General features: G+C 35.8%; 1 protein-coding gene across 5 annotated transcripts in view; it reads left to right on the forward strand.

Moving 5' to 3' along the window:
* Positions 1-1,449, forward strand: part of LOC131029302 (ADP-ribosylation factor GTPase-activating protein AGD12) — a 29,299-nt gene extending 27,850 nt beyond the window's left edge. For 4 of the 5 annotated variants that reach the window (XR_009102745.2, XR_009102744.2, XR_009102746.2 and 1 more), the window contains 3 exons: positions 1-96; positions 330-661; positions 794-1,449. Coding sequence is in view for 1 of the 5 variants with exons in the window: in XM_057959739.2 (XP_057815722.1) it covers positions 1-96; positions 330-611 (378 nt within the window). In the remaining 4 variants the exon portion in view is untranslated. Of the gene's footprint in view, positions 97-329 lie in introns of all 5 variants that reach the window. The other variant, XM_057959739.2, reaches the window with a different exon arrangement.
* The last annotated feature ends 22,710 nt before the right edge of the window (positions 1,450-24,159 follow it).

The raw sequence follows: 24,159 nt of genomic DNA on the forward strand, positions 1-24,159 counted from the left end.
ACAGCAAAGACTAAAGTCATTAAGAGCAATCTAAACCCAATATGGAACGAAGAACACATGCTCTCTGTCCCGAATCCAATGCCACCTCTGAAAGTTGTAAGCAGCTAGAACCTACAATGCTTGTACCTTGAAGTGAAGTGCGTTGGAAATACTGCTTTGTCATTTATGTATTTTACTACAAGCTTTTTTATGATTATATTGTCACCGAATTACAAATAAGTCTTTAATAACAAGTTTCTCAGACTGTGACTCGAACTTGTTACTATTGTCATGTTCAATTTGGAAGTGTGATGTATAGTTTGTAACATATCGGTTGCTATTACCTGCAGCAAGTATTTGACAAAGACACCTTCTCATCAGATGACAGCATGGGGGAGGCTGAAGTGGATATTCAACCATTGGTTTCAGCTGCAAATGCATACATAAATGTGGGTGGCTTTGGAACCATGCAGATTGGAAAATGGCTAGCTACAAGTGACAATGCACTTGTAACTGATAGCATAATCAAGCTTGTCGATGGACATGTAAGGCAGGATATAATCTTGAAACTGCAAAATGTGGAGTCTGGAATATTAGATCTGGAGCTTGAGTGTGTTCCCCTCAGCCAGTAACTTCATTTATTTTTGATGGAAGTGTACTATAAAATACCATGCACGTCTGGGTATGTTATTTGAAACTAGTTTGCTGTATAAACTGAGGGATTATTTAAAGCCATTGGGTCATGCTCATATATTTGAGTTGATGAACTGCTGCCAAGTAACTTTAATGTGTAAATTGAATTGTTCTGTAACAGGCATTCTTTTGTAACATACATGACTGGAATAATTGAAGTCATCCAGCTTTGTTAATACTGGGTCACAAAGATCTGTAAGAAGAAGAACTTCACTTCTATCGATGCTTGAGCATAGTATATGAAGGCTATCAAGCTACATAATTTCTGGAAGGGAACAGATGAAGTAAACTTTTCAAATAAATGGAATTAGAAATCAATTACGAAAATTCTAGTAAATCAATGTTCTTGTCATATAATCAGTGATGAATATATACAAGAAGATGCACATATTGTGAGACTGATGAAAGTGTTTAAGCTTATTCAGGTAATTATCACTCAGAAAGATAAACCTGGATATTTTCCTTTTCCATGCAAGCCATTCAATGAACATTAGGACCGGGCAGTGGAGTGCAGATTAAAACCAGTGAGGTTCTTCTAAAGCTGTCAAGTATTGATTCCTAGAAGAGCCTGGACACATCTCTGTAACATTATTACATCCATAATTTATTCAGTGCAAAGCTAAAATTCTAGTCCTGTGGGCTGCTTTCTTAAACCTTCATAAGCAATGAAAGCTATGATATTAATCAAGATTTCATAAGCTTTCTGGGAAGAGACAACGTCAGTTGATGGTATCTTTGTTCTCTAATTGGGAAGTTTTAAGTTGTTTGCATATTTTATATCTACAAGGTCTGCATAAATGTTTAGTTTCTAGAACATCAAATGAGGACGTGATCATTATAAACATGCTAGTAAGATTAAATTAAATAATAAGAATAATTATCTCTTACTGAGATTGTATTTGTAAAATAAGTTAATCATAGGATCTTTGGAAAGGCTTTGTCAAAGTAGGTGCTCCTTATATTTCGTTGTATACAGTTTATGGTCTACAATCAGACAACTGGATCTTCCACTGGCTGAAATATACAAGATATTAATTTTTTTTGAATTTCATGGTGTATAAATAATTTAATGTTACTTGCAATGGTTTTCCTATGTATAATCACAGTCCAAAAGAGAGAATAGACATATGATGTCAATGGCAATTTAGATTGATGGCAAGGCTGATTGTAAAATGTCAACCCTACTCGGTAAGTATATTATTAAACTTAATACACATTATTCTTTTAAAATTCCATTGGCCACAAAGCAATCTAAATTCTAAAGAAATGAAGATGATTTATAAGGCAAAGAAAAAATTATCCAGGTTAAATCAATATGATACGTTTTCTTCTCTGTAGATTGGGACTAAATATTCTATGCATTAGTTCACAAGGAAACTCCGTTATGGAAACTTGACTGCAGCCTTGCCCTTACACCCATAATTTTTACGACTACATTATACATACTATAGCTGCCTCGTTATATATTTACTCGTGTAACTTAATTTGATTGGCTTCCCCACTACCCTTACCCTTGCTTGTCGTGATAAACACGGGATTCTAATTTTTTTAAGATTTAAATTGTATAAAAGGTAGATTATGTACTCATCATTTGTTTTAAAATAGGTTGTTACGGGAGACATATCATTAATGGTTATTGCTAACTTTGTGTACATACAGATTCTAAATGGTACATTGGATTTTGATGTTTTTTTTGTTGTTGTCTTCATATGCAACTTAATTGCTTATAGCTAAGGTTCTGGCTTTTGGGTAGTAACAACACACGTGGGATCAGTTATGCACACAAGGTTCAAAAAGGACACATTTCAAAGTGTCACCTTATACCTACTTAAATATGTTCCAATAACCGTCCACTCAAAATTGTCAGTACTTGTGGACAAATGCCCTGGTAGTTGTGCATAAATGTCACAATAGTGGTGCACAAATGGACCAATTATGGATAAAAAAAGCTAAAAAGTGATCAGCTATTGGTACATGTGAAACTTATTAATGAGCTTTTCATTGTCATTTTTCTGGATCCTTTAAAATTAATAATTGGGGGGTTGGGTGCACAAGGAGTGATTGGTTATTGGAAAGTGATCCACTATTGGTGGTCTTCCCTAATATGTTTTAACTTGATAAATGTATGTGGATTTGATAGTAAACTTATAGAATTGGACTAGTAGGTACATATCATTACCTTTCTTATTAGAATGCTCTAGTTTTCTTTTCTAGTTAACTAATATTTTGGGTGGAAGATATTTTTTTAACCAAAAAATAGTTGAAAGAATTTGAATGTCATTGGTTAAAAAAATATGAATTGAATGTACACAGCTTTCTCATCCCGATGATGGATTGTGGGGCATGATTCAAAACCTTGATGAAAAAAAAAATCGATCACATAGTTAAAACTAGATTGAAAAATTTGAGATAAATTGCATAACTAGTCTTTTAAAAGGAGAAAAGGGAGAGGAGCACAAAACACGAGTGATGCAATGAGGTTTCTCTTTTTTCAAACCTTGATTAAAATAAATAAGCAAACTCACAAAAATCGGATTACAAATATGCAAAGACGAAACATAGAATATTGATTGAAAACCAAAAAAACAAAAAAATGTTTACATTCTTTGAGCCTACTGGCTTCACATATAATATATGAAAATTACAAAGTCTTCATGACTTGCAATTCCTTGAAAGACAAATTTCTTCTTTCCCTCAAATTTCCCAAAAATCTAAAAATGGGGATCTTGAAATGAATGTTGAAACTTGCCTTTTAATCACCATACTTACGAAAAATCCTATTTGGTAGCCTTCCCAAAACTCATACTCAAACAATGGGAAGGCATCTTCTCAATTTAGAAATTGCCTTCAAAGTTGCTTTGTCAACTCCACCTCCAAACCTTCTAGGAATATTAGTCCACTCTGCCATCAACTCCACTCAACAAGAGCCCAAAATAAAAATTGCCCAATAACTCATTCTTGGGTGTCCATTTTTGAAATTTTTAGCATTATGGAAAGTATCTTTGACTTGAGACAAGTTGTAATTCCCATTTTCCATGCCCAATAGGGAATATTCCATATTTGGTGCTTGAAAGTGCCAATTTCAAATTAAAAATTCCTATCTACCATGGACGACTAAAACATTTTCAAGGCCTTGCACAGCCTCTCTGCAACACAAATTTTTGAAAACCCTCAGGTTTTATTTGTGTAAGTTGCCTCACATTTGGCAATTTATTTACAAAACCCTCTTACAACACATGTAAATTGCCTCACATTCAGTGATCTATTTACAAACATCCTCTTACAACATTCACAAATATTATTGTAAACTACCTCCTTGACAATTTGTTTACAACCATAGAAACCTCAATTCTTCAAACCCTTCAAAAAGTTTTTCTTGCATTTAATTGTATGTACACATGCAACAAAACTCACACACTCCACCCTCTGGGCTTGGGGCGCCCATTTTTGAATTTTTAATATTATGGAAAGTATCTTTGACTTAAGTTGTAATTCTCATTTACCACACCCAAGAGGTAATATTCTATATTTGGTGCTTGAAAATGTCAATTTTAAATTAAAAACTCATATACACCATGGATGCTACTACATCGAAGAGCCTTGAGTGAGAAACAAAAAAACATATTAAAACCAAAAACAAAAAGAAATGAACTAATAAAATTATTATGGTGAGATTGAATGGATGCGATAAATAGTTGATATAAGGAAAGGCTTATGCCATTACTTTTAAAAGGTAGAAGCATAAATTGATAGTAAGTTTAAAAACCTTCTAAATTTCTACCTTATATAGATAGCTTGTTTCTGAAACCTTCTAAATTTCTACCTTATATAGATAGCTTGTTTCTAAAACCTATATTTGTAGGAGTGCTTAAAGAAAAGAAATTGAAAAGATAAGATATAAGAATTCCCATCTAATGGTCATTTGCCTATGATAAATGATAGACAACAAATAGCCTTGACAAGGGTTCATGTTACTTGCGATTGATTATACATGAAAAGGAAAGAGGTTGACTATTATCTTATGATTTGTGAGACCCATTTGTATATTGTGGGCATTTCCCACCATTGCATATGGATAGATCATGCATTGTGGGATGATTAAATTAATGGCTTTTTGATCGTGAAGCAATCATGCAACATTAATCATAAAAGAAATATCTTTAGCATGATGCTTTGTGAAAAAAATCTAGCTAATGACTTGCACCCACTATTAAGGTTAAATGTGGTTTTTGTATTTGTTGCAATGTCTTTTTAGTTGCTCAAATGTTTTTGGTAGGTCATAAATATTGTGTTTGCTCACAAATTATCTAAATGTGTTATCTTTCACTTGTGGTGGCACCTTGTGAATTGTCTACTATCCCAACTTACTTTCATGATGTTGTGATGTCATATTTATGTTATGGTACCCCCTTTTGCCTTGTGGTGACTCTTTGTCCATTGTTCTCACTTGTTGCTAAAACCACGTGTTTTTCATGTTATTTTCACCATATTGTATTGGATTTGTCTATTTGTGGCAACCTCCTAGTTTGTGGTGGTCACATGCATTGTTATGAGTATGTTTTATGCCTCAACAACCTCTTATTGTTCTCATGGTCTTTGTAACAACAATGGAGTTGATATGGCTTGGGTTTTTGATGATGTTGCAATGGCCATGTTTTTGGAATCTCACTTGTGATACTTTTTTGTGAATATGCTCCATTGTGTGTGTATATGACATTAGATGGTCTATTTATATTGATTGTGGTGATTTTTGCCCCTTTTGTAGTGGTTGTACATGTTCAATTTGTGGTGGGATGTTTCTCTTGTAGTGGAGTTGTTGTGCACGACAATGTTTATTTACCTTAGTAATGCATTCCTTGCATGTGGTTATCATTCCCTAGTTGTTCATGTTTTAATGAAAGTATGATGGTTAGTGTGGTGTTTGGTATCTTATGTTGTGGCCACATGTACTACTATGATAATGCATGCTTTTGTATTACATTGGTATATCCTTGTGATGGTGTGTTGGTGATGGTTTCAATGGTTAAACTTTTATATTCCCATGATCATTGCATCATCTTATCTTTTTGTGTGTATGAGATGTCTTGTACATACTATTCATTGTCTAATCTACCCTACTTCCACATGGACGAGCATATCCAAATACATTTCAAAAAGCTTTCCTACCCATTAAACATTGTTCATCACACCTATTGGGTTTTCTTGTAGTTCCCAAGTTACATTCGGAAATTTGGGCTTTATGGTTGGCATTGTAGGTGGTTGGGGATTTTCTCAATAATGACATTCTTGAAGGTTGTTATGAAGATTTCCAATGATGTTATTTGACCAGATGGTTTTCCTTATGCCTTGTGCATGATCGTGAAAATATTTCTTTACTCATTTTGTTCTCCCTTGACCTGTTGGTTCAATGAAGGTTAGATTTGATTGTTGGTTGTATCCTTGGTGGTTTTGCACAAAAATTCAAGATTCTTGTGTGTTGTTGGTTGTACCCACTTGTTCATAGTTGTGAGGGAATTTGTCATCACAATGTAAATTGTGTGCGATTCTAGGTGGATTTCTTCTCTTTAGGACATAAATCTCCTAATAGGTCATTGTATGGCCTTGTGAATGACTTGATCACAATTTGAAAAATAATTGGATCTCCCTCCAAGATCTATGATAGTTGAGGAGTATAGTTTTGTTGTTTGGAGAGGAAAATGGTTGGTTGTTGGCATGGTTCCAAAATAAAGAGAAGAGAATTTTGTAGATGCTTACCTTATGGTCTTGTAATATGATTCAAATAATATTGGTTGTATGCATTTAGTTTCCATTATCCAGTGGTTTATTGTCGAGGAGTTTCATGAACCAATGAAATTACTGTGTAGATAATATCTCTTTAAATGTCTTCATGAATATTTTGTATTCTATTGATGCTTTCACAAATCCTTTGGGTCACATTTGTTGATCTAAATGCTATTTTTGATTGGTTTGTCAACTAGAAGGTTTTAACACTCCTTACAAAGGATTTTGTTAGGGTATCCTATCAAAGCTACATAGGAAATTTACAAGTTTGTTTATGGATTATCAATAATTGTTCATCTAGTTACTCTACAATATCATCTACTTGCAATTTGCATGCATATAGCCTAGCTTATGTGTAATGTTGTGAAGTATAGTTCTTGGTGTCATCTTTAAGGCGTTGTCTCTTGGTTTACTCTTGTAATGCTCTTTGGTCTTGGAATCTTGGTTTTGCCACCCATACATGATAAAAGCACTTATTTGCTACATGTTCAACCCAATGTCATTCCACCAAATTTAAACATAATAGACCAATCCTTAATATAATACTAGTGGGTTCTTTCATATTGAATACCTTATTATTTTTGTAGTGTAAATGCTTCTGTTTTTCACAAACATCTTTCACAATAAGATATGCATTACATTTTTTGCTACATCCATGTATGAAATGAAAACTAACTTTGAAAGGGGTGAAGAAGATAGCATACTTAGTCTATACAGGGTCCATACATCTTCTTATAAAGGTGTGAAATCCTTGCTTTTGATAAACCAACATACAAGTAGGGAGTTTCATATGCATGGAGTATGGTTTATCTCAAGATTTGCCTTATCGTCATGTGTCTTTAGTTATCTTATGAAAAACACCCCTTAGGCTAAGTAGAGCTCAAAGTAGGAGTTACCCATCCTTATTAAGTGGTCCAATGTTTTAGCTTGACCAGAAGTTGTAAGCTATATGTGCCAAGTTTAACACCCCTAACACTTAGGTATAGTCTGATGAACACAAATGGATCATTGAGAGGGGGTGAATCGGTGATAATAAAAAACTTGAACTAACTAGATGATTAAAACATTAACAATCAATATTATGAATGTGTCAGCAGAGATGTTCAACCACATTAACACACACACATAAAATGCAAGCCCATAACACAAGATGTATGAGGAAAACTCAATGTGGGAAAAACCTCAGTGAGAATATCTATTGGAGTCTACTGCTCCAATCTAGCCTCACAATAAAATCACTGATTACAATATGTTTAGGGCTCCAACCCAAGGAGCACCAACCCCTGAAGTTTATGGGCACCAACCCAAAGGAGCACCAACCCCTAGCTTTTATGGGCACCAACCCAAAGGAGCACCAACCCCTAGCTTTATGAGCACCTACTCAAAGGAGCACCTACCCTTGTTCTGAGCACCCACTCAGAGATTTACAATGATTAAAATATATAATAACAATTTAGCATTGTTTTCCCCGTAGGATGTCAGGTTAAGACATTGCATAAATGACATAAGTACACAAAATATATGGAACTCACAAGTATTCTATTGATTCATAATAAGCCAGTACATACAATGATAGAAATATGTTCGACTACAATAGCATGTCCAAAGACTGGAAACAGATGTAATATAAAGGAGTCTGGTCAGTTACTTGGTGCCAACTGCCGACAACAGACGGGTTAACTACCGACACTAACACAATTTACCTTAATGCTTAATTACCCGACAACATCATCCCCCCAAAAAAGAAATGTCATCTCTGGACGACAAACAACCAAAATGGGAATGATGTACAAGCAAAACTGAAACCCAAAACAACAAATTACTGGGGAGGGCAAGAGGGCGTCCTTGAAGAAGAAGGGGTCGCTGATGTCGAAGCCAACTGCGCTCGCAACTGCATCACTTGATCAGTTCGATAAGCAAGGTCTCGCTCGACCACCAACTGGTGCTCCTGTGACCGCTTCACCCTGAATACAGCCTCCATGAGCTCCTTTTGCCTCGCCTCCAACTCTGTCACAAGGCTGGTAATGCGAGTCTCTGTTGTGGTCCTCATCTCTGACTCAGCCGCCAGTGCTACTCTCACAGAGCTCAATTCTCTCTGCACCGTGTCCAAAACCTCCCTTGCACGGTTGGCTCGGGCCTGCTACTGGGCCAACTCCATCTCCAACGACGAGATGCGAGCGACCAACTCCGCAGCTCTATCTGCCTCGATCTAAGCCTCCCGGAGTCGGTAATAGCCATCCTGTACAGCTTGCTCAATCTGTCTCACCAAATTCTTCACTCGAATCTCTTCAGCCACCTCCTGAAACTGCCTCTCTGCTCTCATCTCAGGTAGGTCTATGGTTGGCCATCCCTGTACCGAAAAGCACCTCTGGAATGCCTCTCCTACCCCCATAGTAGCAAACTTACGTAGGCTCTCCAAGGCTAACTAAATAATGGATTCCTCAACTGTGGAGGCTACCAACAGCTGAACTGCCCCCTCCATCTCAACAAAAAATTGTGCTACGGTAGTAGGCTGGGTCCTCCCTACACCTCTGTCTTGAAGGCCCATCTGTGAAGGTATCTCCTCCTTGCCACTAGTGGGCAAAACCAGCTCTGCAGGATGCTCCACTAGCTCGACTACCTCTACTTGCGTAGGATGCTCCCCCAAATCAATTACCTCAGCCCGTGTAGGATGGCGAGGTGTAGCAGGTGGTGGCCCTACCGGAACTATGGGTGTGGCGGCATACCGGCCCAACCATGTGTCTGTGTCCTCCACTGCTTCCCCACTATCCTTTGCCTATCCCATGCCTTCCGTCCCTATTTCTCGTTATGTGACAAGTGAGCGCATTGGAATACAAGGAGTGGTGGTCACTGCAGGTGTCTGCATTATAGGACAAGGATGCCTTTGCCTAAATGTTGGAATGGCCACCCCAGGAAGGACTCCCATCGTCACTCGTTCCTTTTGGTAATGGTTGTCCCATTATCTGTGTGCCATGTAGTACATCCAATGATAGCAATATGTTCGACTACAATAGCATGTCCAAAGACTAGAAACAAATACAATATAAAGGAGTCTGGTCTGTTACTCGGTGCCAACTGCCGACAACCAACGGGTTAAATGCCGACGCTAACACAATTTACCTTAATGCTTAATTACCCGACAACAAGCACCATGTTACAAATGAGTTTTTGTTACTCACAAATGTTCTATCCTTGAGATTGACTTGACTCCTTTTTACACTTTGATCTTAGGCTTCAATATTCATTGTCTGCTCTTTTCTTTTCTCTGCTCATGTTCTTTGATCTTTGCACTTCGTCTTTTGCATTGAACACTTCTTCTTCTCTTCCTTTCACAATGCATATAACATACTGTGTATCTACCTTGGCTCTGCACCTTTTGTTTGCTAGTATCTACTCTTCACAGCTCCAATCTGCTATCTCTACTTTTTCTTTCAGCTCCCACTTATCTCCTTTTCATCATCTGATCATTCTGTGCATGCAATCCTTTTCAGCAGTGTTATGTCTTCTCTGGCATCGTGTTATGTGCACCTGCAAACCTCCTTTTTTGCAGAGTTTCTTCACTTCACGCCTGCAACTCACTCTTTCTTCAATCAACTACACTATGACTGTACAACAAGATTTACCTTTTGTCTATTCAACAATCACACCCACCCTTGACAAATCTCATCATTCATGGTATGCATAAGATTTTCCCTTCAAAATAGAATTTTTGAAATCGTTCTTCTCGAGCTCCTAAGAAATTATATCTACACCTGATTCAATCCTCTATACTACCTTATTGCAGCTATCTAGACTTATCAATCACCTCCCATTCGGTCATCTTATTTTCCCTCCAAAAATAATTCTAGCCGATCATAGCTACATATAGATCGGATCTCATTTCTCTATCCATAGTTGTCAACATTTAATTCTATATTTGAATTGCTATTTTTAGCAATATATCTGCCTGTCAAATTTGATATCCTTCCAGAAGATCTTCCTGAAAATCCTCTCAAGCTGCACACCTATCTGCATTCACCAACCTCCTGCTTTGATTGGATTGACCATTGTCTTGTTTGAATGCACAATCTCTTCGATCACTAACTTTAACATATCAAATTTCATATTCAACCACCCGAAAGCCACTTGTCCTCATGTTTGACCTCTAGATCGGTTGGTCAAGCTTGGTCAATAGCCATATGGATCATCTTTCATATCGGCATCCACATGTGAGGAGAGAGTCTATCATTTTGGTCAATTTCCGGATTTGGGAATATTTCGCCCAAACTCTGTCTTCATCACAACGAAATAACTTTTTTATCGCTATAGCTTCCACGGTCTGCAAGGGCCACTTTGGTGTCATGGCAAAGTGCCATGTTACACCAAAAAACATGTTGGTATCAACAAGACATCAAGTTCGTCACACCAAAGAGAGGTATATTGCTACAACATAAGAGTTCAAAAGGAAGAAAAATGAGTCATATCGAAAGGCAATGTCATGCCGAAAAAGGCAGGCGGTCCCCACACAAACAACTCACTGCCAAGGTGGACCAAGTGGACCAATAAGTGGTCACCATCTGAATACCTACAAAGCACGTGGGCAAGGCGGGCCTGGAACTCCAAGAAGGATCATTGCCAAGGGGGAAGCATATTTCGGCAAGAGAAAAAAACCGTCACACCAGAAAGGTATTTTGGTATAGCTCAAAGGTTCAGCCCGAGATGGTTTGAGTCTTGTTGAAGGGAAAGGTCTCATTGACAAGGGACATGTCGATGAGACATTGAATGCCCCACCAAAAATGACATATTAATATATCTATGGGGGTCAACACAAGCCAAAATAGATCTTGCCGAACAAGGAGGTCTCACAAAAAAAAGCCAATGTTTCCAAGAGAAGCACAAAGTCACATCAAAGAATCATTTCACCAAAGTTATACTGGGAGATCCAACCCGCAACCGCCACATGGTATTACCGAGCACATAAGTGAAGAGGCCCACATGAAACCAACTCAACATGAATGGGCCAAAGAAAAACTGCCATCTGTATACCTGCGAACATAATTGAAGTGGGCTTGGGACCAAAGGGAAGACCATGTCGTTGTAGCTCTTAAAGGCCGCCACAAAAAATCTTGTCGAAGGACTAACTCACATCGAAAAGCAATGTATGTCGCCAAGACGAGTCTTTGTTCACACTGGAAAGGGAAAGTTGTTTGTGTAAGTATAATAAGATGATAAGAGATAAAAGGGGTCATGTCCATAGACCCTCTCACACTGAAATGCAAAGATGTCACTAAGACAGAAGAAGGGTCTTGTCGAAAACTGCCAATCACATGGAATTTCAACATTTTCAATCTGCAACTCACATAGATGGAACCCGATGGACAAAACACATTGAGAGACCATTGTAGAACAAGATTCCAATCCTAGATGACATGAATTCCACACATGATCACCTCTACAATCCATGAACTCTAGTGCATATTTGCAATCCATTTTGTCTGCATGCAACTAACATAGCGTGTTATACACAACTACAAATTTACTTTTTCCGAGTCAGACCAGATTGCACAATGTCATTCCAACTCAATTGCCCGTGTCTTCCTTGTCCATTTTCATGTCCCAATGACACACTACATGCTTTCCTTCTTTATTCCCTTGTGAGACTAACACAATGTGTTATGCTATGCTGCAACAACACCTTTGCCAACCCGGGACAACACCAACTCTATCAATCCGATCTTCATCTGAGGCACACATCAACCTGCATATTTATCCAATCTGATTTCTTTGCATGCCTTTGCATCTCTCTACATATCCATCCAGTACTCCAACTATTGACATCAATCAACTCTACATGCCTTTGCATAACTAACCAATATGTTCTCTGCTCTATCAACTCAACTGTTGACATCAATGACAACTTCAATGCCAACATAGTCCATTTTTAGGGATTTGGGAATCCATAACTTTGAGCACTAGAAATAGAAAACTATCATTGAGTGCAAGAAAGTGGAAATATTTACAACCCATAATCAATAAAAATAAAATTATAGTGTAGTTGTAAAATCTAATGTGGCCTAGGAATGATTTGACTATACAAAACTCCCCAATTGGTAATGATATCATGACTACATATTTATGATTAATAGTTATGAAATCAAATAAATATTCACAAAATAGAAATCTTGCTAATTTGCTTTCAATTTATGCCTAATTAAACACTAAGCTACAATTAGGGTCAATTTGAGTCACGAAAAAGACTTCCGTAATTGTTGCTTTGTTTTCAGCGAACTTTTGGGTAAATATTGTGGGAGGCAATTGGGGTTAATAGAGGAGGACTTTGTCATTATTGTGTTGTTGTTTCTTTGAACTAAAGTCAGGGGCAATTGGGGCCAATGTAAGGGAAGTAGTTCTTTATTTTTGCTTTAAATATTGGGGAAGATACAGACACTTGAGGCTAACTTCAAGGATTAAGGTCTTTATTGTTTCTTTGCTTTTAGGTGGCGTCTAATTAAATATTGAGGATAAATATATGTAGTTGAGATCAATTTGTTGTAACAAGATTATAGATCATAATTATACTTAGGATGCATATACATGTTTGCAAGCATGATACAAGGCCTTCAAATAGGTAGGGTTTTCACTGGATATAGATACCTACAAGAATATGATTTTAGGACTTATCAAAGCCATTTGAAGAAATGAAGCTATAGCAAGAAACCCCTTTTATAAGTAACAAAATATTCGACATAATAGAAGGCTTGCATAGAATAAAAGATATAGCTAAAAACTCATTTCAGAAGCACAAAGTTTCCAACAAAATATATAAAAAGTTTTCTCATTGAAATATATTTGATTTCAACATTAATCTCTGGAAAATGCATCTAAAGAAATATATTTCTAAAAAAACATCAAGAATAACATGAAACTTACAGTATTAGGGTTTCAAAATTTTGTTATGTCCCACATCAACATAGGTGAAAAATATGGACGCGTCTATTCTGGCTCCAAAACGACAGTACAGATTGACTAACACGTGTGTTAGTCATGCGTTTTACATCGTCGATTTTGTAATAAATGACAGTGATTGACTAACATGTCACTATCACGCTGTACGAAAGGTTTGTTTTGGAGCCAGAATAGCTTCAGACGAAAAATATGGCATCAACAGGGGGAAAAACTTTAGCAAAACAATGACACAATGAGCTAAAAAATTGAGCGTAGAATGGGCAGAAAATGAGTATACACAATGTGATATCAGAGAAAAGACATGTTAACTACTCTGCATGATGTCACCAAAAACCCTCCCACTACGTGTAGAAGACATGTCCACAACTAGAAAGATTGGGAAATGTTCACCTTTAATTTTCTTAGTCGTCAAAATAATTTTTATTGAGTGGAAAAGGAAACAACCACATAGAAAGATCCCATCAACCAGCCAAAAAGTAGCAATAATCATCAAACTTTAATAGTGAAATTTCTAAAAACCATAGAATAAGTGACATCTGAAAGTTAAATTAATTGGTAGGAAGAGAGTGAAAATATTAATACATTGTCAATGAGTCCTTGATCTATTGGTGAAGTTGAAAGGTTCTTAATGAGCCCAACAAAAAGTCTTGCTAGTGCAAGGTTGTGAGATGTAAAAGGGATGAGTGTAAAATTGTGCCTAGAATAGATACCTTTCAATCAAATGGACACATCTATTATGGCTCCAAAATGGACCTGTCGTACCAATGACATGCATCGACATACATGTATGAGACATGCATACCATGCCAATTTTCTGCAATGCTCGAACCCACAATATGTGACGTGGAGTTGCCTGTGGAGTTCGTCAAGTTGCTAGTTTCACTCCTCAAGGCCCACGCGAAATTACGTGCACATGCTGGAGGACGGTCGTGGCTGGCTTCATAGTTACTGGTGGTTTATTGTACATAACATGCACATTAAAAGCAAGTGAATGAAGAAATCACATTCATACGACATCTCGACAGGAAAAAGAGGGCGCGGGCTCCAAAAATTGGTACGTTCGTCAAAGAAAAGACTAACATGGCGCAATTTGATGTACCTAACGTGGGAAAAGTTGCATTGAGGTTAGTTTATCATATGTGTGATATGGTTTGGATTTTGTTTTTAAAATCACTACGGTTTGCATTTTTAGTTTGAAGCTATTACAATTAGTTTATATTGCTTGATGTAATACGGCTTGGAGCTATACACACACATGTCGGTTTATATAATACGACTATACACACAAAGGTCGTGTTAGGGTTAGACATGTCGTCTAGGATCTATACACACACAGGTCGCATTAGGGTTAGACACGTCGTGAGACACATCTATTATGGCTCCAAAAAAATTACGACGCGACTAACACATGATGTTAGTCCCACCTTTTGAACCATAGATTTTCGATTGGATGGTTGAGATTGTGCTAGGGTTAGAAGTCACGTTAGTGTTAGAAGTCGCGTTAGATTTTTGATTGGTCATGTTAGGGTTAGAAGCTACGAAAACAGGTTGTGTTAGTTATAATCATTGTTTTGCGGGTTAACATGTTGGGCTTACTTCGCAAAGTAGCGAAACGATGAAAGTTGTAACCGACTGTGTCTATTCACGCGAAACTGTGTAAGTGCTTAAAATTGCATGTTAGTCACAATGGTGAATAGGTGTGTTAGTAACTGTAGATTTTCGATTGGATGGCTGAGATTGGGTTAGAAGTTGCATTAGCGTTAGATTTTTGATTGGTCGCGTTACTGTTAGAAGTCGCGAAAAATAGGTTGCGTTAGTTATAATTGTCATTTCACAGGTTAACAGATTGGGCTTAACCCGTGAAGTAGCGAAACGACAAAAGTCGTAACCAGCTGTGTCTATTCACACGAAACTGCGAAAGTGCTTAAAACTGCGTGTTAGTCACATTCGCCATCCAGCGGTTGAACAAATGGGTTGACCCATGAAGTCGCGAAGTCGCGAAATTGCGAAAGCGCATAACAACCCATGTTTGTCGCAATCTTTGTTTTGTGGTAGTAGAGAATGTGTTTAATAGGCCAGACACGAAACTTCGAAAGCACCTAACATGTCGTGTCAGTCGATATCGCCATCTCGCGGGTCAACAGATGATATAGACCTGTGAAGTTGCGCAATTGCGAAAGCGCTTGACACACCATGTTAGTCGCAATTGTCATTTTCGCAGTGGTAGAGATTGCATTTAAAAGGTCACGCACGAAAGTCCAAGAGAACCTAACACGTCGTGTTATTCAATAACGTCGTCTCGCGGTTCAACAAATGGTATTGACCCATGAAGTTGCAAAATTGTGAAAGCGCCTAACATGTCGTGTTAGTCGCAATTATCATTTTGGTGTAGTAGAGAGTGTGTTTAAACGGTCATGCACGAAACTGTGAATGAGGACAACATGACGCATTAGTCGCCATCGCCATCTCGTGGGTCAACAAATGGTATTGACCCGTGAAGTAGCGAAATTCCAAAAGCGCACACACATCGTGTTAGTCGCAATCACTGCTTCACAGTAATAGAGAATGTGTTTAACAAGTCATGCATGAAAGTGCAAAATCACCTAACACGATATGTTAGTCACAATCATTGTCTCACGGGTCAACAGATGGCATTGACCCATGAAGTCGTGAAATTGTGAAAGCATATTACATGTTGTGTTAGTCTTCATCGCTGCTTCACGATAGTAGAGAATGCATTGAAGAGGTCATGCACGAAATTGTGAAAGCGCACAATGCGTTGTGTTAGTTGATATCACAATCAACTTAATGAAATTAAGTTTTCTATTAGTTGTGTGCATAGGATGAATCCAAGGTCTTCGTAGGAGAAGATTATATGTGAGGGTATAGGGGACATGGATAGGGGTAAGTAAAATATTGAGACCTACCTTAATAGGCAAGGTTATTGTACCTAGATATTATCTAACAACATGATCAAAGCCACAAATAGATAGAGAATAAGGTTGAATAATATAGGTATCCACACTGAATTTACACTTATAGCTCGCCATCTAAACAAATTCAATGATATTTGATGTTAAACTGTTAGTTGCAAAAACTTATTCGTGCGTTTGAGCAAAAACTCCTTTAAGAGATAATACAATATCTGAAAAGGCCACTGATATTGTTACTATTTATGAAAAAAAAAAACTGAAGGCACCAATCAAATTTTGTTCTTTCATACATGGCAAACGTGCAAGCTGTGGATTTGAAAGTTAAAAAGTAAAAGACATCTTATTCAATACAATAGATGCAACATTATTTCCATTTTGTTTTCATGTGCGTACAACGTTTCAATTAAGTGAGATGGCATAAGAAGCATCTCTAACTTAAACAAATGTTTCTTCAAATAAATTGCCTTATTCTAAAGTTGTATCTTAAGTATATTTATCTATGACAAACCAACTCCATATGATTGCACATGATGAGAAGCTTGCACTTCAAAGAACGTGAATCTAGAAGAGTTAACAAAATCTCCATTTGTACTTAATTTCATCATGAAAATAATTTCTTTATGTTGTTTTGATCTAATACTGATATTCGATTATCTTGGGCATAAATGTATCATTCAGTCTAAGAAATTAAGTCTGCAGTTTTTCGTACATGAATTGGACTTTACTCCAAACCATTTTTAAATTTGGGCATAAACGTATCATTCATTTTTATTGATTTTATCATTTACTTGATCAAGTTGTCATTGAATATTGATTTCTACTTTTTTTCCACATATACAGTATTTCGCAAAGAAGTTCTCTGAATACGTCAACACATATTATCTGTTCTTCATATTTGTATCAATAGCTATAAGTTGTGTCATTTACAAATTATATTAGGATCATGGTGTGTTTTTTATTGATTGGTGAGGCTTCATGAAAAGTGTTTTGTTTGCCGAGTAAGACCCAGTACTTGAAAATATAATTATAGCCAATCAAACTAAATACCACTGTGCTATCCTCAACCCTATCTTCCCTAAACAATGTTCCATAAATCTTGTATCCTATACCCTATACCTAGATGGGAGAGAGAGGGGAGACATACATACAGGGGCATAAAGAGAGGTTAGATATCTATATGGGAAGAGAGGGGTGAGATATATAAAGGGGGATAGAAGAGGAGAGTTGATGAATTAGGAGAATGAGAGAGAAGAGGAGGGAGAGAGAGCAAAGAGAAAGAGAGGGCTAAGGAGGGGGAGAGGGAGAGGTATACATGGATTGAGAGACATAGAGAGGTAGATAGGTGAGGGAAAAAGATAAGGAAATTATAGAGAAGTTCAAGAAGAGAGAGAGAGAGAGAGAGAGAGAGAGAGAGAGAGAGAGAGAGAGAGAGAGAGAGAGAGAGAGAGAGAGAGAGAGAGAGAGAGAGAGAGAGAGAGAGAGAGAGAGAGAGAGAGAGAGAGAGAGAGAGGTGAAAAGGAAGGGAGTGAACTAGAGATGGGTTATATAGAGGAATAAGATACCTAGAGGGGGAGAGAGATACGATAGACCTAGATAGGGGGGGAGAGAGAGGGTTGAGATAGATGGAGGATGATAGAGAGATGTTGGTAATGAGATATGGATGGATATGTAGAGAGGCGGAGAGAGAAAGTGGGAGAAACCTAGAGAGGGGTAGAGAGGGTGTGATGGAAAGTTGATGATGTTGATGGTAAAGAGAATAAGAATTAGTAGGGTAGGGGGAGAGAGATGGGGATAAGGGGGGAGAGGGGGATAGAGAGGGAGAGAGGAAGAAAATAAGGGTGATACCTAGAAATGAGAGGGAGGGATAAGAGGAGAGATGAAAGAATAAAGAGAGAGAGGAGTGTGAGGGGATTGAGGGAGTATGACCTAGACAATGAATATAGAGAATAAGAGAGGAAGAGAGGTGATGAGACACTGGGGGAGGGAGATAGAGATGGATAGGGGAATAAAGGAAGGGAGAGACCTAGAGAGGGGAGGGGGGGAGAAGAGAAGAGATAGAAGAACAAAGAGATGAGTAAGAGGGGATGGATGGAGAGGTAGAAATGGGGGGAGTGAGAGACCTAAAGAATAAGGAGATAGATCTAGGTTTGGGGAGAGAGAAGAGAGGGAGAGAGTTCATATATAGATAGGGGTAAGGGAAAGGGAGAGAAAAGTGGAGAGGGAGGGAGAGAACTAGAGGGTGGACAATTAGATAAGTGAGAAACGTAGAGGGGGAGAGAGAGGTGGGTTTGCACGTGTTTCAATGAAACTAAAAAAAACACCATAGCAAACTCGAGCTCTCTCTTAGCTATCCAAGCATGTAATTCTTTTCGCATTTTGATTTCGTTAAGGCTTTCATCTATAATTTATTTTGTTAGTGTGATCGTTTTTTATCAAAAACCAACATACACTATTTTGAGTATAGTTTTTTACAAGTTCATTGGATTTTGAAGAAACTTACATTTTTAGAAACTAGAATCCATTCTACACAATTTTTTAAATTTTTTTATTATTTTGGATTAGTTTTCAATGATTTTAGGGGGGAGCATGCTCAAATTTTTGTTTTTCAGGATGTGTCCACTTCGAAAATTAGTAAAAAATCATACACTCGTTAAAAAATTAGTCAAAAAATCCGGCATAAACTACAAGGTGTTATCTAATTTCTCACTTAAGCATTTTTTAAAATTCAAAAAAAAAGTTTAACAATTTAGGGGGGCCACAACAGACGCTATGTTATGTTTTTTGCATAAAAACATGACCACTTTTTGTGGCCCCCTTTTTGAAACCCTTAATCTCCACATTTCCAAAAGAAAATAGTAGTTTAGAAAGTAGGCTCGAAACACTTTGACTCTTGTTCTTGTTGCATCTTCAAATTTGGAGTGTAACTATGTTCAATTTGCCGTTGAAGTTCAAACTTTGCTGATTTGAAAAAAAAAGTGGCATCTTAAGACCCCCTTTTGGTACTACAACTTGGTGCACATACCCTTTGTGAATAAGACTTGTACTTGTAAAAGTATATAAAATATATAAAATGTGCCTCAATGTATTATCAAGTACAAGGTTGTATTAGAAACATTCCCTATTCAAAACCTTCTTGATGGGTGTTCAAGGTCACTCTTAAGTTACCAATAAATTATAGGCCTAATAGGCAAAAATTTATTAAGATTTAACTATGAAAACCCCATTTATAAATCATCAAAGAAAGTATTATAAAAACTCTTTGAGGTAAATTATACTAGCCTTAACTGAAACCACTATCCTATGGATCTTTGTTATATTCAATAATTTGAAGACTTTAATAATGCTATAATAATTTTGGAATTAGGTAAATTTTCAATGTTGTTTTTAGTTGTGTTTGTCCCTAATTACAATTGGATGTGCTTTTCCCTAATCACATTTGTTGGGTGATAATGATTGGATATATTTATTCTTAATCATATTTGTTGATTATGATTGGATGTGTTTGTGTCAATCATAATTATTATGAATAAAAGTGTGTCCTATTCAAAAGTAATGATAGATAGAAGTGTTTGCTCTCATCCAAAATTTGTGTATGACCTCAAATAGATGTGTTTATCCCTATGCTTGGTTATATGAGTATACGTGTTCTTCCCTATCTTTGGATGAAGTCCAATAAGGTCAATCCTATTAAGAAAGCGTAGTGAGGGTAGATCCACTATTGCTTGTCAGGAGTAGTGTATTTTTTATGAGCTAATGAGTGTTCATCAAGTATTGTTAGTCCACTTATCCCCATTGGAGAATGATTTAATAAGGGAGGTATTGGGAATATCACACCATTTCCATTGGTTTCTTGGTTTGTCATAAAAATATTTTTTGAGGAGTGCTTTCTTGTATTATGATTTAAAAAAAAACTCATCTATTTTCCTATAGTATAGGAGATAACAATTAAATAATTGATTAGAAGTACAAGATTGTTTTATGTATAATTTTTTTTTTGACTTCTATAAATTCAGCCCAAAATCTTAAACAAACTTGGGATTCATCGTTCTTTTTTAAAATATGGGGTGTGTATGCAAGGAACACCATGTTTCTAGCTAGCTTTGTAAGATATTAGTGAGGAAAATGAATAACATAATCCCACATTATTAGGATGGTATACTATCTTTCCAAGTAGGTTTAGATGTTTATTTTGAGTAGTATATGGTGAGCTTCAAAAGTGAATAGAATAAGATTGTGGTAAAAATCAGTCATTGCATGATTCAAAATAGTGTAGAAGGCATATAGACATTGATCAGAAAACTTAAGGAACTATAGGAGGAGCATGTTGTGGAGTCCACCCTTGCTAGAAAAATAATGAGGATCATAACATTAAGAACAAGTGCAATAGACTAAACAAAAAGGGTCAAGTTCTTAGACTAGAGGCCGCAAGAAGAAGAATTTTGATGAGGAGAAAAATGAGCAATTAGGCTTGGCAAATATTCCTAAAAAAACTTACCAATAGGAATTAGAGTAGAAATCTTCAAGAAATGTAGTAGGGCTTCTTGTTTGTTTTTTCTTAGGTTATTTAGTCTCTTTTTGTTTTCTATAGTTCAGTTACTGTTTGGTTGTTCCTTTTCTTTTGGTAGCATTTTGTAAAAAGGGTTTCAAGTCCCTTCAAAACTCGTTTTACCATTAAATAAAAAATGCACAATCACATTTATTTCAAAAATATTTTAATTTCTTTTTAGCTATTTGATAACATATAAACCACCTAGCAGAGGGTAGCTTACTAGACTATTGGTTTTCATACATTCTCCATTATTGTCCTACAACACAACTTGCAACAATCATGGTCTAATCAAAATAATTATATGATCTCTAGCATATAACACAACTTGCTTACCATACCTACCTTATCAAAAATCATCTTTTAATCTTTAATCTTTTTTCACACCTACTTACTCCACGCTATCTCTTCCTAACATGTTTATCTACAATTAACATGTTTCTAGTGAAATTCATAGCATAAAATATCAGTTTATGCATAATATCTTAGCTATTTTGTAGATCTTCTCCCTAGGGACATCTCCACATGGATAGGAACATTTTGTCCCTCTACAATATCCTTAGACAAAATTTTAAATGTCAAGTTAGTTTACTTTAGCTGAAATATCCAGTAAGATGCATATGCTCACTAAAGTGTGGGTAAAATGTAGTGTCAAAATTACACACCCCTACAATTTCACATGACACAAAATCTCCTATTTAGCTTGAAAAAACAATAATATTGCATTTATGCTATGATAACATGAAAATTATAATTTTGTAGAAAAATATTCTCAATATGTAGCTTTTGAGTTTCATTTTCCTAGATGAAAGCACCGTGTGGTTATGTCTATGTGGCACACTAGCATCCCATAAAAATGTGTGACTTAATTGACACATGTGTAGCACACTAGTGTCCCACAAAAATTGAAATATTGTATAAGTTGATATTTTCAATTATAAGTCTTTAAATAGGAGATAAAGCATATTGTTGGGTAATACTTTATTTGTTGAGCATGTAGCAAGAAGTTAAACTGCCATAGAAGAGACTAATTTTCTTCACTATGCCTAGATACAAGGACATATTATAATTCTCAATGTTTATCTTTTTTTAATACAAACTAGGGATCAAAGGGGTGTTACACCCTTCTTTAGTCATTCTTTAACTTCCTAATATTAGTTCACAATTTTAAGTTGAATTTTTTAGCACCAAAATGACTTGGCATGTATTTGGCCCTCTTGTTAAAACAATATAGTTTCTCCTGAATCTCAAGTCAATCACCTTCTAATTAATCACCATTCATCATTTGTCATGTTGAAGCATTTTAATTGTGTTTAAGTCAAGTATAAGAGGACATCAAGGTTAAGCTCAAGACAATCACACCTTATTCCACCCATCATCTACATATTTGTTTAGAGGTCAAAGTTTATTTTCTACAATTTAAAGATCATTTCAACACAAAAAACATTTAAGAGAAAATTTGATACAATTTTAAATTATATTAATTAAATCATATTAGTTGTAACATTTATACAATATAATTTTAGTAAAGACATCAAATAAAATCATTTTATTTTTTAATTCAAATTAATCTTTCTCTAAATTTCCTCATACAAAATATATTTTATTTGTTATAAAGTTTTTAAAATATATTCTAGTTGTTATAAATATTTAAATTTTAGTAAAACACTCAAATTTCTTTAATCTAATTTCAAACTTTCACAAATATATATATATATATATATAATAAAAGCTATTTATAAAATGAAGTAAGTTGTTTAATTGCATAACAATTGTTGTAACATTTTTGCAAACATTCAATAGAAAAATAAATCACAAAATTTAAGATAAATATATAAAACATATTATCAAAGATGCTATCACTATCTTTAAAAAGAAAGCCTCTTCAAATTTCTATATGATATACTTATTATGTAATTTTTTTAATAACATTTATGCTAAAATCATAACTAACAGCTAAATTATTATTAAAAAAACCTAATTCCCTAATCTTATATACATATTTCATAGAATATAACAACTAATATACATCGAGATTTTCATATATTTTTAAGGCCTATAATTTAAATAATTTAAATACTTTATATTTCATTAAAACAACCATTTTCATCAGAAATTTGTAGTGATTTGAATTTATTATACTGACAATAAATTATTTAAACTGAAATGGCAAGAAGAGAAGGCGAATAAAAGGGTGTCGCAATTTTATGGGAAGGAAAACTGACAAAGCAAACAAACATTAAAGATAAGATAATTATAAAAAACTAGTGATTTGAGAAGCCAATACTTTTTCCCTCTAATTCTAAGTGAATGAGTCGTGGAAAAGGACTTGTGATTTTCTGGGTCAGTAAAAACGAGCAAAGCCGTAAAACAAATGTTATTCATGGTATTATCCGATAGACTTTGAACAAGTGCGGAAAATTGTAGAACTTTAATAAACACCACAAATTTGCATAACTTCATTAAATGATATTCATTGTATTATCTGATAGACTTTGAACAAGTGCGGGAATTTGGAGAAATTTAATAAATCATATTCATTGTACTATCCAATAGATTTTGAACAAGAACGAAAATTTACAGAACTTTAATAAACATCACACGTTTACATAACTTCATTAAGCGCTACAAATTCAAAGAAGTTGTGGAAAATTGAATGGATGAGATTTCACCCCACTTTCGCCGGTAGAATAAATGTAGAATAAGTTTCGAGTCTTGGGAGTAATACTATTATAAATCAGTTTTATTTTGGTCCTCTTCTTTACTGCATTCTCCGCTTATCTACAAAAATCTTCCGTCTTCCACCTCTATTTTTACCTACTCTTTCTTTAGACTTGATAATTAATAAAAAAGTTAAACCCTATCAACACAAATGCAAGTGCAACGACCAAAATATAAGACTGAAAATAAAGATCGAGGAAAATCTCCTAACGAAATCGCTAGCTGGTAGATCAGCCTTGAAAATATGAGCATTGAAAGTCCCTTTCCAGTCGATTTGTGTATTGGCAACAACAGCTGCATCCCTCGCAAATTCCGAGGAAGGACACTTTGTTCTGCACATCACCCATTTTCTCTACAAACATAAAATTCCCCAATGGTTATCATTTCGAACCTCTTTAGAAAATGTGATACGTTGAAGAATGATGAGATAATACTTGAATCTGAGGCACTCGATTGGCAACAGTAAAGTTGCATCTTTGTATACTGGTTTTCCTTTCTCTCAGGGCTTTCCTTTCACCGCTGCGACTTGCATCACAAATGGGAGAAATATTTTTGAAATAG

This window comes from Cryptomeria japonica, chromosome 10 (assembly GCF_030272615.1).
Source record: "Cryptomeria japonica chromosome 10, Sugi_1.0, whole genome shotgun sequence".
Lineage (NCBI taxonomy): Eukaryota > Viridiplantae > Streptophyta > Pinopsida > Cupressales > Cupressaceae > Cryptomeria > Cryptomeria japonica.